This window comes from Plecotus auritus, assembly GCF_963455305.1.
Source record: "Plecotus auritus genome assembly, chromosome: 6".
Taxonomy (NCBI): domain Eukaryota; kingdom Metazoa; phylum Chordata; class Mammalia; order Chiroptera; family Vespertilionidae; genus Plecotus; species Plecotus auritus.
In genome coordinates this window covers 110,476,025-110,493,280 of record NC_137773.1, presented here as the reverse complement: position 1 = coordinate 110,493,280, position 17,256 = coordinate 110,476,025, and the positions used below count along the sequence as shown (strand labels likewise).

Genomic DNA, 17,256 nt, shown 5'->3' with positions numbered 1-17,256 from the left:
GCCCGGGTTGTGGGCTCGATCCCCAATAGGGGGCGTGCAGGAGGCAGCCGATCAATGATTCTCTCTCATCATTGATGTTTCTCTCTCTCTATCCCCCCCTCTCTCTCTGAAATCAATAAAGAAATATATTTAAAAAAAAAAAAAAAAAAAGGTAGAGAATTAGGAGATGATACTCGGAGGACCCGTGCCAGGCTCTCTCTACTTCACCGCCACCGCGCTGTATCTAGGGAGTAAGAAAAGTGATAACAGTTTGCAAAATAACAGCGTTACTACATGTTTAGCTATATGTTGGAACGTTTTGGTTCTATGAGGAACAGTTTCTGAAATGGCTCTCTGGACTGAATGACAAGGTCTTTCGCACCCAGCAACAATTGACATTATCAAAGAAGTCACCTTGTCCCCTGTTGGGAGGAGGCGAAGAACTAACCAGGTACTCCATCCATCAAGCAAGGAAGCAGGCCAAGTAATAACACAGCCAGGTGAGCCAAAGCAAGGAGAATCACACCCAAATTGTTTGGACTAATCCGTTCACACGCTGGAGAAAGTAAATGTGCCAATGGGCGAGGACTTGGTCTGTCATCCTGTGAAGGGCAAGGAGAGCAGACGGAGCCACAGAAGAGAAGTGGTGAGAAAAGCACAGAAGAGGGGACAGTGTGAGAGCAACCACATGCTGGCTATGGTGCTGGGATGGTGATAGGGAAGCGGTGATGACCGTGCACAGCAGGCGCTGACAAAGGGCAAGGAAGGCATAGAGGAAAAGTCAAAAATAACAAACCCCACTGTTCCCTGGCAAGCAGGCACCTGCCAGTCAATGTGGCCATCTCTCAGGACATCTGCCATCTATGTGGCGCACCTTACCCATGGAAGGAGGAAAGGGCATCTGACCAGGGGCTTCAATAGTATCATCAAAACACACGTGTAGACTGTCTGTCAATGTACGTGTTTGTGGGATGGGAGCCAGCTGACGCTCAGGAGCCCCTAAATGTGCAACGTGCAAGGATGCAAGAAGGCGCCCCATCAGCACCACTGTCTGGGGGACGGAATGGGGGGCTTCGGCAGGGCCATGGCCCACAGCCCTGACCCTGAGCCTGCATCCTGGCAGCACGAGCAAGTGGTAAGTGACAGGCTGTGACAGGCACAACCAAACCGGTACAGCACTCCTGTTAAACAGGAAAGCGCAGCATTCGTTCCTAAAGACTCTCATCAGACAAAAACCCAGAAGGTAGAGATTCCAGCACTTCCAGGTCTAGAAGACCCTGGCTCCACAGCCGTGAATTCCCGAGCGGTTCTGCTGGCCTGCAGTACATTCAGGACTCTCCACGCATCGGCTAGGAGACACGTGCGAATCCTGCCTCCCTGTCCCCATGCTCAGGAAAGCTATGCCAGGCCCTCAGCAGCGGAACCAGAGCAAAGCCACGTCACAGCGTCACAGTGCGCTCCCTCTGAAAGTCCACGGTGGGGGTGAGGGGGGGCGGGAGGGCCCCTGGCCATTGCCCGCAGGACTTCTCGATAATATTTCTTTCTTTTTTTTAAATATATTTTATTGATTTTTTACAGAGAGGAAGGGAGAGGGTTAGAAAGTTAGGAACATCAATGAGAGAGAAAGATCGATCAGCTGCCTCCTGCATACCTCCTACCAGTGATGTGCCTGCAACCAAGGTACATGCCCTTGACCGGAATCGAATCCCGGACCCTTCAGTCCACAGGCCAATGCTCTATCCACTGAGCCAAACAGGTCAGGGCTCGATAATATTTCTTAAATGTACTTGCCCAAGAAAGTGGTAGCGCAAATGCCTTCTAGAACTTCATGTTCCTGCTTCCAGAAATGGCATTTGGGGTGTAGCTCCATCAAGCCCACCATCCCGCACCTTGGCATCGCTGCTCTTCTGCCCGTATCCTCGACAATCCGTCAGCGCCCTGGAGAGCAGGGACTGGCTCTCTCCAGCTACCAGGGTCTGGCATTTAGGACATGGCTGGTGAAGATCTAAGTGAGACGGGTGGAAGCACAGAGGCACGCATGCTTAACCTGGAGACAGGAGGCCCGGGAACAGGCGATTTTCCCGTCCAGATCAAAGAACAAAGAACACCCTTGGTCACATATGATTATGTGAGGAAGTGGTGATGGAGGGGAATTGGAGCAATTCTTCTATTAAAAAAGAATGTCACGAGTACTTGAATATAAATTAATAATCTTAAATTAAAGCAATGTAAATAGCCATTCTCCTTTCAAAGCAGATTTCGGCTTCATTCCATTTAATTCTTAGTTATGCCACAAAAAGTAACAGACGGATTCTGAATCTCTTGATTTTGATCTTTCATAAAGTTATGTTTAGCCAGAATAATTTGGGGGCAAATGGAGGATTAATCTCAGAATTAATAAGATCTAATAATTATTACTTTCGAAAATAAACTAATTTTCACAATGCTTCCTAAATCTAATTTTTGTTATTTCAGGACAATTAGTGACAATGAAATTAGAAGTCAAATACAGTTCAGTCTGTAATTGAACAAGAATTGAGACACAATGAACTCAAAATATAAAAAACTTCTTATCCAAGAGAAGCTCATATTTGGCTATTTAAATATATTAATCATTATCAAATATATATACACTAAGTGGTCAGATTATTATGATCTCTGAATGCATAATAATCTGGCCACTCAGTGTATATCCTATATAATAAAAGGCTAATATGCAAATTGTCCCCTCGACCAGGAGTTCGACCAGCAGGCAGGCCGGCCAACTGCCCATGTCCCCTCCCCCTAGCCAGGCTGGCCAGACTCCACCCATGCATGAATTCATGCACCGGGCCTCTAATTATATACACACACACACACACACACACACACACTGAGAGGCCAGATTATTATGCGTTCAGAGATCATAATAATCTGGCCACTCAGTATATATACTAGTGGCCCAGTGCATGAAATTTGTGCACATTAAAAAGGAATTAAATATTTTAATATTGCTATTTGCCCTTTCTCTATAATAGAAGTGTAAGAGATGAAAGAAAATTAGTAAAACGTATATGAAAATCTCCCTCCTTTCAGAGTCTGGGGCTCGCCCCGGACCCAGAGTCAAGTCCCCGCCCACCGGTGCAAGCCTCAAAATCCCGGGAGACCCAGACACGGCTGGCCTTCAGGGGGGGGGTGCGGCCTCAGGTCCCCCATCAAGCCCCACTGGGCGGGGGGAGGCACGACCTCAGGTCCCCCGGCCCTGGTGTGGGGGCGTGGCCTCAGGTCCCCCACCCCTCGAGGGTGCAAGGGAGTGATGACCATTTGCATATTAGCTCTTTATTACATAGGATATATGTTACCACTAATGTTATTAGAAGCCAAGGGATCTCGTTTTCTATCATTATCATCCATATCCAAGGTCAGAAGTCTGAGGTCTGAAGATGCTTGCTCACGTCTCATCACCCTGTGATCTACTTTTCAATAGAGAGTCCAGACACATCAGTCCAACTTGACAAAATGTATTTAGAAATGCAGGAGAATCTTCCACTGTCATGCTCTCTCCTTAACAGGTCTCAACTTGTGGACAATGAAGTCTCTTTAAAAAGAGCTAGGACCAAATCCATATCATCACCTATTATTTGAATAGCGCAAAGGAAAAAAGGGGATTTTTTTGAACTAGTAATTATAGACAAATATCCCTGACCTAGATGCTAAATTAAAGACAAAATGCTACGAAATCTAATTATTCTCATAAAGCCACTGCTGAGGCCCTTATGAACAAGTGTGAAGCTAGCCACCCCACAGTTCACAACTCCAGACCTTCTACCCTGGCCAGACTCCTATGTGTCCAACCTGCTCAGGCCCCTACGCTGGTCCCCTGCCAGTGGTGCTGAGGGCACATTGAGAAGGAGACAGCTCAACGCCCTTCACTGTCACTTGAGCATGCTGCTGAGGGGCAGTCATCTGAGTGTGGGACTTGGTGGCTTTACATGGGGGACTTCAGATGGCCCTGCTATCACACTGTGCAGGTTACTATCTAAGGGGACTTCAGATGGCCCTGCTATCACACTGTACAGGTTACTATCTAAGGGGACTTCAGATGGCCCCCTATCACACTGTGCAGGTTATTATCTAGGGGGACTTCAGATGGCCCTCCTATCACACTGTGCAGGTTACTATCTATGGGGTCTTCAGATGGCCCCCTATCACACTGTGCAGGTTACTATCTATGAGGACTTCAGATGGCCCTCCTATCACACTGTGCAGGTTACTATCTAAGGGGACTTCAGATGGCCCCCTATCACACTGTGCAGGTTACTATCTAAGGGGACTTCAGATGGCCCTCCTATCACACTGTACAGGTTACTATCTAGGGGGACTTCAGATGGCCCCCTATCACACTGTGCAGGTTACTATCTAAGAGGACTTCAGATGGCCCTCCTATCACACTGTGCAGGTTACTATCTAGGGGGACTTCAGATGGCCCCCTATCACACTGTGCAGGTTACTATCTATGAGGACTTCAGATGGCCCTCCTATCACACTGTGCAGGTTACTATCTAAGGGGACTTCAGATGGCCCCCTATCACACTGTGCAGGTTACTATCTAGGGGGACTTCAGATGACCCTCCTATCACACTGTGCAGGTTACTATCTTTGGGGACTTCAGATGGCCCTCCTATCACACTGTGCAGGTTACTATCTAGGGGGACTTCAGATGGCCCTCCTATCACACTGTGCAGGTTACTATCTAGGGGGACTTCAGATGGCCCTCCTATCACACTGTGCAGGTTACTATCTAAGGGGACTTCAGATGGCCCCCTATCACACTGTGCAGGTTACTATCTATGAGGACTTCAGATGGCCCTCCTATCACACTGTGCAGGTTACTATCTAAGGAGACTTCAGATGGCCCCCTATCACACTGTGCAGGTTACTATCTAAGAGGACTTCAGATGGCCCTCCTATCACACTGTGCAGGTTACTATCTTTGGGGACTTCAGATGGCCCTCCTATCACACTGTGCAGGTTACTATCTAGGGGGACTTCAGATGGCCCTCCTATCACACTGTGCAGGTTACTATCTTTGGGGACTTCAGATGGCCCTCCTATCACACTGTGCAGGTTACTATCTAAGGGGACTTCAGATGGCCCCCTATCACACTGTGCAGGTTACTATCTAGGGGGACTTCAGATGACCCTCCTATCACACTGTGCAGGTTACTATCTAAGGGGACTTGAGATGGCCCTTCTATCACACTGTGCAGGTTACTATCTATGGGGACTTCAGATGGCCCTCCTATCACACTGTGCAGGTTACTATCTAGGAGGACTTCAGATGGCCCTCCTATCACACTGTGCAGGTTACTATCTAGGGGGACTTCAGATGACCCTCCTATCACACTGTGCAGGTTACTATCTAGGAGGACTTCAGATGGCCCTCCTATCACACTGTGCAGGTTACTATCTAAGGGGACTTCAGATGGCCCTCCTATCACTCTGTGTAGGTTACTATCTAGGGGGACTTCAGATGGCCCCCTATCACACTGTGCAGGTTACTATCTTTGGGGACTTCAGATGGCCCTACTATCACACTGTGCAGGTTACTATCTATGAGGACTTCAGATGGCCCTCCTATCACACTGTGCAGGTTACTATCTGTGAGGACTTTAGATGGCCCCCTATCACACTGTGCAGGTTACTATCTAAGGGGACTTCAGATGGCCCTACTATCACACTGTGCAGGTTACTATCTAAGGGGACTTCAGATGGCCCCCTATCACACTGTGCAGGTTACTATCTAGGGGGACTTCAGATGGCCCTCCTATCACACTGTGCAGGTTACTATCTATGGGGTCTTCAGATGGCCCCCTATCACACTGTGCAGGTTACTATCTATGAGGACTTCAGATGGCCCTCCTATCACACTGTGCAGGTTACTATCTAAGGGGACTTCAGATGGCCCCCTATCACACTGTGCAGGTTACTATCTAGGGGGACTTCAGATGACCCTCCTATCACACTGTGCAGGTTACTATCTAAGGGGACTTCAGATGGCCCTCCTATCACACTGTACAGGTTACTATCTAGGGGGACTTCAGATGGCCCTCCTATCACACTGTGCAGGTTACTATCTATGGGGACTTCAGATGGCCCTCCTATCACACTGTGCAGGTTACTATCTAAGGGGGACTTCAGATGGCCCCCTATCACACTGTGCAGGTTACTATCTATGAGGACTTCAGATGGCCCTCCTATCACACTATGCAGGTTACTATTTAGGGGGACTTCAGATGGCCCTCCTATCACACTGTGCAGGTTACTATCTAGGGGGACTTCAGATGGCCCTCCTATCACACTGTGCAGGTTACTATCTAGGGGGACTTCAGATGGCCCTCCTATCACACTGTGCAGGTTACTATCTAAAGGGACTTCAGATGGCCCTCCTATCACAAATCACACTGTACAGGTTACCATCTATGGGGACTTCAGATGGTCTTCCTATCACACTGTGCAGGTTACTATCTAGGGGGGACGTCAGATGGCCCTCCTATCACACTGTGCAGGTTACTATCTAGGGGGACTTCAGATGACCCTCCTATCACACTGTGCAGGTTACTATCTAAGGGGACTTCAGATGGCCCTCCTATCACACTGTACAGGTTACTATCTAGGGGGACTTCAGATGGCCCTCCTATCACACTGTGCAGGTTACTATCTATGGGGACTTCAGATGGCCCTCCTATCACACTGTGCAGGTTACTATCTAAGGGGGACTTCAGATGGCCCCCTATCACACTGTGCAGGTTACTATCTATGAGGACTTCAGATGGCCCTCCTATCACACTATGCAGGTTACTATTTAGGGGGACTTCAGATGGCCCTCCTATCACACTGTGCAGGTTACTATCTAGGGGGACTTCAGATGGCCCTCCTATCACACTGTGCAGGTTACTATCTAGGGGGACTTCAGATGGCCCTCCTATCACACTGTGCAGGTTACTATCTAAAGGGACTTCAGATGGCCCTCCTATCACAAATCACACTGTACAGGTTACCATCTATGGGGACTTCAGATGGTCTTCCTATCACACTGTGCAGGTTACTATCTAGGGGGGACGTCAGATGGCCCTCCTATCACACTGTGCAGGTTACTATCTAGGGGGACTTCAGATGGCCCTCCTATCATACTGTACAGGTTACTATCTATGGGGACTTCAGATGGCCCTCCTATCACAAATCACACTGTACAGGTTACTATCTATGAGGACTTCAGATGGCCCTCCTATCACACTGTACAGATTACTATCTAGGGCAGCCTTGGGCAAACTACGGCCCGCGGGCCGGATCTGGCTGTTCTATCCGGTTCTCTTGCTCTCCCCTCCGCTCTTTTACTTTGAATTTATATTAGTTCACACAAACACTCCATCCATGCTTTTGTTCTGGCCCTCCGGTCCAGTTTAAGAACCCATTGTGGCCCTTGAGTCAAAAAGTTTGCCCACCCCTGATCTAGGGGGACGTAAGATGCCCCTCCTATCACACTGTACAGGTTACTATCTAGGGGGACTTCAGATGGCCCTCCTATCACATATCACACTATACAGGTTACTATCTATTGGGGACTTCAGATGGCCCTCCTATCACATATCACACTATACAGGTTACTATCTATGGGGACTTCAGATGGCCCTCCTATCACAAATCACACTGTACAGGTTACTATCTATGGGGACTTTAGATGACCCTTCTATCACACTGTACAGGTTGCTATCTACTCCATTTGTCTAATAAGATCACTCATGATTCAGAATTTTCTTCCTTCTGTGATCTTGGTTCAGTTAATCATACTCTCTTCATTAAGGCCTAAGTGAATGCCTAAAACCCAATCATAGGGTGTCTGGTTTCAAGACGATGGAATAAAGTCCTTTCCTGCCCAATCTCCTATCCAAACTTACTCCCTAAACAACAAGGAAAACAAAGAACAGTAACATAGATTTCATCTTTCTGAAACCAAAGGGTGTTTGTGACCCGCCCACAATAGGTGAGGACAGAAAGGAGAGGAGTTGACAGATTGGTGATGACTTAGCAGAAAGGAGGAAGGTCCAACCACAGTGCCGGTAATAAGAAGCTGATCCACCTGCTCAGTACCAGAAAAGGCCCAGAAATTGAAGGCCAAAGAAATTCCAGAAAGTAGAGATGAGGCAGGAGCCAAAAATGGGGGAATTGGCTGAAAACCTGTATAAAGTGTAAGTAGAAACCCTTCCCCCAGATCTCCAACCCCCAACTCATATGATCAAGTGAAAACTCTCACCCTTTTAGGAAACAGGATATAAAATATCTGGAGAGCCCTAACCGGTTTGGCTCAGTGGATAGAGCGTCGGCCTGCGGACTGAAGGGTCCCAGGTTCGATTCCAGTCAAGGGCATGTACCTGGGTTGCGGGCACATCCCCAGTAGGGGGCGTGCAGGAGGCAGCTGATCGATGTCTCTCTCTCATCGATGTTTATAACTCTCTATCCCTCTCTCTTCCTCTCTGTAAAAAATCAATAAAATATATTAAAAAAATAAAATAAAATATCTGGAGAAATAGGAACAGAGATGCTCTAGATGTGGGGATACCAGGCCCAGGGAAGGGCAGGAACCAAGAACAGGGGATCCCTGCCCAGTTCCGGAGTAACAGCAGCAGGTTTACTTTTTAAAATACTGCATTTCTGAAATAAGACAAAATGCTACAACAAGGAATACCCATAAAACCAGAAAAAGCTCTTAGAGATAAAAAAATATATAATAGTTAAAACAGAAAAAAAATTCATGAGAGAATTGGGGGACAGAGTCAAGGGAACATTTCCCCCCTTTTTATTGTTTAAAGTATTACATATGTCTCCTTTTCCCCCTATTGACCCCCACCACCACTCCCACCCCCCAGGACAAGGCCCCACCGCCCCAGTGTCTGTGTCCACTGGTTATGCTAATATGCATGCATACAAGTCCTTTGGTTGATCTCTTACCCCCGCCCCTCCCCTGCCTTCTCTCTGAGGTTAGAAGGCCTTTTCAGTGTTTCTTTGTCTCTGAAGGGAACATTTCAGGAAGAACAGAAAAGACAAGCATTGGAAAACGGGATAGAAGATAGATCAGTCCAGGAGGTCCAACATCCAAATAATAGGAATTCCAGAAAGATAGACTGAACATAGTGGGTAGGAAATAATAACAGAAATAATACATGAAACCTTCCCAGACTATAGAGCATAATCTTCAGATATTGAAAAGGTTCATCAAATGTCCAGCTCACGTAATGAAAAAAGACCAGTCTCATTTATATGTGGAATCTAATGAACAAAATAGGACTAGAGGCATGGATATATGGAACAATTTCAGAGGGAAGGTGGGTGGGGAGAACTGGAAGAGATCAGCCAAAGAACATGGACACAGACAATAGTGTGGTGAAGGCCTGTGCGGGGGTGGCAGGGGCTGGGTGGAGGGGGGCTAACGGGAAAAGGGAGGAAATGGGGGACATCTGTAACAGTGTCAACAATAAAAAAAAAAAAAAAGAATAAAGACTGATACCAAGGCATATCATCCTGAAATTTCAGAATAGCACTAATGAAGAAACAATTCTTTTTATTTTTTCTAAAAGCTTCCTGAAGAAAAAAAAATAATTGAAAACCACATTCATAGGAAGTCAGAGGGTTTTAGAAAGGATCTCTCCAGGAAAACGTACAGGGGCTGCAGAAGATTTAGCTAAAGAAGCAAGAACTGATGAGACCAATATTTACTCCAAGAAAAACAAGTAATTAAAAAAGAAATGCAATCTTACTAGGCCACCTGACTCAGCAGTGAACAATAGTGACATGGTCATATTAATGAAGACTTTAAGATATTAATCAGAAATTGTGATACGCAGTGTAGTAGAGGATGGAGAATAAGAGGTATGAGTGAGTGAAACTCCCACCTGAGACTACTGCTAACATCTAAAGTATATGACTAGCCAGAGGTTAGTAGTTGAAGGAGCTGAAAGTGGGCAGGAAGAGAACCAGGGAACTAGGGGGGGAGGGCAGGGGGGCATGCTATTGTTCTTTAAGCCCTTTTATCACTAGCTAACTTACAAAACAATATTCGTGTATTACTTCAATAATATATAGAATAACTTAAAACAACCAACAAAAATAACAACTCTATATTGTGCATAGAGAAATTTACTCCTCTGAGGGATAAACTAATATTATAATGAAAAAGTTCAGATTATTAAAGGTCTCAAGTCTAATGCTGTGCTAGTCTTCAAAATGAAACCCTAACTGTGGAGAAACCTGCCTCCTCCTTAGTAAACTAGGTTGACTTCAGTCCTCAACATCCAAACTCCTGTCCCTGGAGATTTAACAGGTCCTTAGAGAATCTGAGTTCTGTCCCAGGGGCGGGAGGAAGATGCTACTTCCAATCTGATGCCCAAGCCACGCACCCCCCTGCTCTCAATCCCACAGCCGAGCTTAGCCTGGACCCGGACATTTAGATGCAGCCAGTGCCGCAGAAATCTGACCTCCAACGAGGTCCTCTGGGTGACAAGGCCAAGGGCACTCATCTTCAGCTCCCCAGTCACACAGAACTGAGCCTATTATTTTAATCTTCTAATCACTCTGTGACTTTATTTTTAAATAATTTTTTAAAAATAAAAATTGAATGTCAGGTGTAAAATATGATGATTCGATATACATAGTGAAAAAGGTTATTAACATACCCACCTCCTCATAAAACTCCTTTTTCTTTTTCTTTTCCTTTTTGAGGAGAGCATCTGAAATCTACTCTCTCAGCATATAGCCAAGATCCAAGATGTGAAAACAACCTAAGTGTTCATTGATAGATGAATGGACAGAGAAACTGACAAATGTATCTAAATCACACTGGAATATTATTCAGTTCAACAAAGGAGACCCTGCCATTGGTGACAACACAGATAAACCTGGAAGACATTATGCAACGTGAAATAAGGCAGACACAGGAAGTAAAACTGTGTGATCTCGCTCACGTGTGGAATCTGAAAACATCAGGTACATGAGAACAGAGAGCAGATAGGTGGCTCGGGTGTGAGAAATGCGAGGAGATGTTGGTCAAAGGGAGCAAAGCTGTAGGACAGGTAAGGGCAGAGCTCCCACAGCCAGCATGACAATCACAGTTAATAATTTTATATCGAATACAGAAGCTGTTCATCTGCCAAGTAACCCTTAGAAAATGACTTTATTCTCTGTGTACCAATGTCCTCCTTTCCAGATGATAAAACCTGCTTTAAAGAGGTGTGGTTCAAGTTAGTGAGTATAAATGACAGCCTGAAGTATTATGTAAACACAAATTACTGCTTTTATTAGGAAAGCACTTCCTCCAAAGAAAAACTAAACGGAATTCTCTTTCCTAGACATCTTTCTCTGTGAACATAACACTGCAGAGACCTAAGGTTTTGTGCCCCTGTGTTACCACAGGACCAATCCTTCTTCCAAAGAAGACTCCTAAGTTCCTCTCTTGGTTTATCGAGTATTTGACAACTGTGGGTCAATTCCTCCCTTTTCTTGAAACTCTTCTCTCTCTCTAGGCAGCCTGGCCGTGGTACCACCAGCCCCTTTATCATTTTCTGTGTCCTTGCTTCTCTCTCTCTCTTTCTCTGCCCTCTCACAAAATATTTTCCCTTAGATAAGAGAGCTTAGGCTCCCTTTGTTTTTCCCATCACATTTCTTCTTCGGTGACACCATATACTCTGTAACCATTCCCGTCAGATAGTAAGTAGACTCTCAGATTCTCCGAGCTTTAAACTTGCATTTCCATCTTTCTGTTTGACAAACCCTCCTCTTTGTTCTTTTATTTTCAATAATGACATCAATAATCTCCTAGTTATCTAGGTTTAAATCACCAAGTCATCTCCGACCCTGCTTTCTCTATAAACCATGGAGAAAGCAGTTAGCTGCAAATTCCCAAAGATTCTATCTGTATTCCCCCTTCTAATCTCTCTTCCTTCCATCCCATCAGTACCACACAGTTACAGACCCTAATCTCAGCCTGGATAGCCACAATAGCCCCTAATTTATTTATTCACAGTCTGCCAATTGCTGCTTCAATCCATTCTGCTCTCAGAGTGGCTTTGATCAAATTGCTGCTGCTTTAAAACAATCAATAACTTCCTATTGCTTCTTCCTGGCATATGGATCCTCCACATTAATGCCCCAAAGTTTGGGGCCCAAACCAACACATCCAGCTACATCTCACGGTTTTCCTACACATACCTATGTTCCAACCAAACTCAACTAATATATACCCTAGACATGCCTGGCATTTGGGGAGGAGAGGCTTGAAGTAATTACCCATTCTGTCTCTGCCTCATAGCCTATGCATCTTTTTCTAAAATATGTTTTTATTGATTTCAGAGAGAGGAAGGGAGAGGGAGAGAGGAATGGAAACATCAATGGTGAGAGAGAATCATTGATTGGCTGCCTCCTGCACGCTCCTTACTGGGGATCCAGCTGAAACTGGGGCATGTGCCCTGACCAGGAATCTCACCGTGACCTCCTGGTTTATGTGTGAGGCTCAACCACTGGGCAACACTGGCCAGGCACATCTTTTAAGGTCCACAACGGTTTCCTCAATTTCTCCACAACCTTAAGTTGTCCATCTCTCCTTTGCACTTGACCCTACATAGCTCTATCCTTGTGTATGTGTGTGTTTATGTTGCTTATTCTACTCTAAATTATAGCATAATTGCTTATGATCAGTTTTATTTCCACCTCTCTCTCATGAGACTTTAAATTTCTTTCTTGAGCGCAGACAAGTTGTCATACTCATCTTTGTGGCTTGCTGTACTTAGCCCACACTCTGCACATGTAAATGCTTAAGAAATATCTTTGAATTGAAATTCATGAGAATGCCTTCAAATGCCTTTTTGGAGTTTATCAGCTATATTACAACCAAATAGATTTCGGGAATGAGGTCATCTTGCCAATGATATATTACTTGGCCCTAGGTTGGCAAATAATTAAGATAAAGGAAGTTTCAATTTGAATCGCTAGTTGAAGCAAGAATTCTATCAAAGGTTTTTTTTTTTAAAAGTCTTGTTAGTGATATAACAGATGTCATTCTTCCTCCTAAATAAGTGTGTTTAAAATTTCCAAACAGCCCAGCCGGCATGGCTCAGTGGTTGAGCAACGACCTATGAACTAGGAGGTAGGAGTTCGATTCCCAGTCAGGGCATATGCCTAGGTTGTGGGCTCCATCCCCAGTGGGGGTCATGCAGGGGGCAGCCGATCAATGATTCTCTCTCATCATTGATGTTTCTGTCTCTCTTTCCCTCTCCCTACCTCTCTGACATCAATAAAATATATATATATTTAAAATTCCAAATAGCCTCCTGGGGCATGGACAGTGAAATGAACCCCAGGACTGCCCTGAGGAGTCTTCTTGGTGGAAGTGGTTCCACCCTCAGCACCCCTTCTATTCTGCCTCCTGAGGGTGACCTGGGGCCATCCTGCTCTGATTCCATCCTAGGGCTGTTTGTTTGTTCCCTGAGCTCTGAAACTGGGCATGTTCTACTCAGATGGAATAAAGAGCTAATCTCTGCTAGAGATACCAAGTTAGTCTCTGACGTTACCCAGTCACAGGCCTCAAATAAACACAGAGAGCTGGCTGCCCTGCCTCCAGAAGAAATGTTTCTTAATGTCTATCTCCTTAAAATGACCCCATCTTCTCACCCGCTTTAGGAATAAGCACAGGACAACACTTGCTTGTTGCGTTATGTAAACACCCCACAGATAGAAGACGTTCCATTAGCAGCTGGACAGCCAGTCTTCAGTGGCGTTTGCCCCGTGCTTGGGTTATCGACCCCCAACTTGGAAAGGCAGAGCGAGACTCTCTGTTCCGCCCCGCTTTCTCCGCTAAGAGTGCTCTAATTGGTGTCCAATTTAGTTTTAAAGAATCAAGAAATTGAGCAGGGTTCTAAAATCCAAATGGACAAAAGAAAAAATGTCTAAAACCCTAGGGAGGCAGGGAAGCGAGCTGGCGGCGCTTGAATCTCAACAGATCCCATGACTTCCCTCCATTTCCTGAGCCACCCACGTCCACTGCAGGCCAGTCTTCATCAACAACTAAACACATCGGAGTACGACGCTCATTTTAAAGCAGAAGCCTTCCCTGGGCCACCTACTGCCAGCCTCTGATGTCTGTTTTCTAGGATGGCTGGTGGGTCCCGGAGACCGGGCAGCCGGACGCCCGCGGCAGCAGGGGGCGCTGCAGAACCACCTCCTCCGGCCCGGGCCCGGGCGGGCAGGACCGCGGCCCTCCGACCCTCGCTTCCCACCTAGATCTGAGGTTCTTCCTAAAAAAGACAATACACCCCGCTACACGCCCAGGGTACGTAACAGCAGAACTAGGGAGCCTGCGCCCTGTGAAAGGAGTCGCCCTCTCTTTCATCCTCTCTGCGTCTCGAAGACCCGGGCATGAAGCGAAGTTGCTCCTTCTCACACTTAGCGCGCCGACCTCCACCTTCCTTTAAGAAGGCACCGCTGCTGACCCCGAGCCGCCCAGAGCCGCAGCCCATTCTCCAGGCCGCCCTCTCCCGGGGGACCCGCAGGGCTCAGGCTGCAGACTCCCTGTGAGCAGGCCGTCGGGAAACCCGCGGCCGGGCACACCGTCCACCACACTCTATCGCACACGGTCCCCTCCCTTCGCCCCGACGGCTCGAGCCTCCGAGGGGACCCGCATTCCCCGGTGGCTCACGCTGGGACGCGGGACGAGTCGGAGGTGCACGCGCGCCCTAGTCAGTGCGCACCTGGCCTTCCTTGACCCCCACTCCCAGGGGAGCGGGACCCCCGGCATTCTCCCGGTTTCCCGTCCACGGCTCCATGCGCGCCCCCGGCTGCCAGAGAGGAAGCGTCCTCGGGCTGAGAACGCGCCCGGCGTCCGCGGTGCAGGCTCGCGGGGCAGGTTCGCGCGCTTTGGCAGGGACAGGACCCCGCCATGCCGTCCGCGCCCCGGAAGTCCCCCAGGGAAGGGTCCCCGAATCAGACCGGCTGGGGCCTGAGGTCCCGGGTACGTCGCGGGATGGCGGGGGCGCCTCCCTCCGGGCCGCTGCGGCCGGTACTTACAGATCGGGCTCCGGCGACCAAGGCGGCGGGCGGCGGCCGTGCGGTTCCTGCGACGATGTCGCCGAGCGCAGCTCCAGCCCCCCGTTGACGCCCCTCCAGCCCCGCCGGCGGCGCTGCGGCTCGGCGCCCACGTTCTCGCCCTCCTCCTCCTCCTCCTCCTCCTCCTCGGGCGCGGGGAAGGTCACCCTCGCCTGCTCCTTGCACTTCTTGACCTTGGTGGACATCGCTCCGGCCGCGGTCCGAGCGGGGGAACGCCAGCCGCCGGCCTCCGCCTTCGCCGCGCCGTCTCCCCGCCGCGCCCCCGGCCCGCCTCCCGCGCCCCGCGCCCCGCGCAGCCCCGGACGGGGAGCGAAGAGGAGACCGCGGCGCGGCCCGACACCCGGCAGCCGGAGACGGGAGCCGAGGCCGCCGCGACGCCGCCCACCATCCACCCGCGGCAGCTGCGGCTTCGGCGGCGGCGGCGGCTGCGAGGACTCAGCCCGGGGCCGAACGGGACGCCGGGGCTGCCTGCTCTGCGGCCCGCGCCTGCTCCGACAGCATCGCTCGCTGGGATGGAGCGGTGCTCAGGGCCAGGGAGCTGGAGGGGGCGGGGGACCAACTCCTCCGACTGGGCGCTGGAGAGGAGTCGGGCCAGCAGGTGGGGAGGCAGAAGGTCTGAGAAACGCCCTCCTCCCCCTGCCATCCCTTCCAGAGGCTCCACAGCCTCCCCTGCAGATACAAGTTTCCTAAAGGAAGAAGAGAAATCGGCTGGCGAGTGGCTCATTGTCCTACAGCCCTGTTCACCCATCGACTACGGAGCGTCACTTTTCCTTGTTCCTCACTCTGAGACTTAATGGAACCCGCGGAGTTCAAGTGCACGACCCGAGGGCCTCTGGACCCGGGAATGGCGATGTATGTTTTTAATGCGCACGATGCTTTGGGTTGTGGTTTTTTTTGTTTGTTTTTATAAATGAATCTCAGAGGCATCTGACAGGATTATCTATACTTTCCAAGGAATATTTTCCAGCAAAATTTAAAGTCCTTTTAAAACCAAACCAAAAACAATTAAATAAATAAAGCATTTTAAAATACAAGAGCAGTATTTATTCTAGGAGAAAAGACTCGTGGCATTTTAGTCCGAAGGAGTCTTAAGCATCAAGGAACTTATCCTCATTTTAGAAATAAGGAAATGGAGGCCTAGAGAGACCGAGGAAACAAACAAGGCAGGTAGCTAGTGGGGAGACTCAGACTAAACCCAGGCGAGCGTATTTTCCAAAGTTCCTATTGCCTCGAGCAGGCAGCTCTCCAGCAAGTCCAACTTGGAAGACTCACAGAAATACCAGACGTGCTGTGATGAAATAAAAAGATATTCATTTTTTATTGTGGCCAATTTTACCGTATTTCTTTGAAGAGCAGTTCTTCCCAAATTTAAACAAAACACACATAAGGAAATGTAGCTCTTTGGAACTTAATTCCTTTAAAGTAAATAGAACATTGTGTGTTTTATTCAGATGATAATGAGTCTGTGTGCTTCAGGAAGCAATGATATTTACCCGCCTGATAGAGAAGAAAACAATACATCAGGTGCTTTACAGCGGAAGCACTTTTCCCCAGGGGCACAGATGGACTGAGCATGCGGAGCCCCACCTCGGAGTTCACAGCCCCCTAAACCCCCTCACCCCCACCCCCAATATCTCTAAAGCAAAGCTGCGCTCAGGTCATGCTCCCATTGCCCCCAACCCGCCTCTCTGTGCCCTTCATTCTCCTGGCTGCTCCGAGACCATGCTCCAGCTCCTCTGATCCTGACTTTCCTCTGGAAACAGCTCAGGTTGATATCCAGATTTGGCTGCCCAGCCCTCCTGGTCAGACCTCATCCTCCACCTCGCTTCCATCCTCCCCCATTCCACATCCTAACTTTGGTCACTGAGCCTTTCACTCATTGCCTGGCATTCTGGACGCTTCCCCACGCCCCTGCCTTTGTCTGTGGCATTCCTGTTACTGAACTGACTCTCTCTTCCCCCCTCCACCTGCACAGTTCTACTTTCCCTAAAGACCCAGGTGCCACGTGCTCTCAGCTGACACCCCTCGATGTACCAGTGGAGCTCACGTGGCCCCTGGTCCTCACTGTATTGGCCCTGTGGTACCAGAGTCTCACGCTGGTCACATGGTATTGAAATGATTCTGTGTCTGGCTCCTCTTCAGACTGTG

At 48.4% G+C, this 17,256-nt stretch overlaps 1 protein-coding gene across 6 annotated transcripts in view; it reads right to left on the bottom strand.

The window, feature by feature from the left end:
• TRPC3 (transient receptor potential cation channel subfamily C member 3) overlaps nt 1–15,429 on the bottom strand; it is an 80,940-nt gene extending 65,511 nt beyond the window's left edge. For all 6 annotated transcript variants that reach the window (XM_080671917.1, XM_080671918.1, XM_080671920.1 and 3 more), the window contains exon 1: nt 15,070–15,429. In XM_080671917.1, the coding sequence (XP_080528043.1) occupies nt 15,070–15,293 (224 nt within the window). In that variant the 5' untranslated portion in view covers nt 15,294–15,429. The remainder of the gene's footprint in view (nt 1–15,069) is intronic.
• Nucleotides 15,430–17,256: the final 1,827 nt, after the last annotated feature.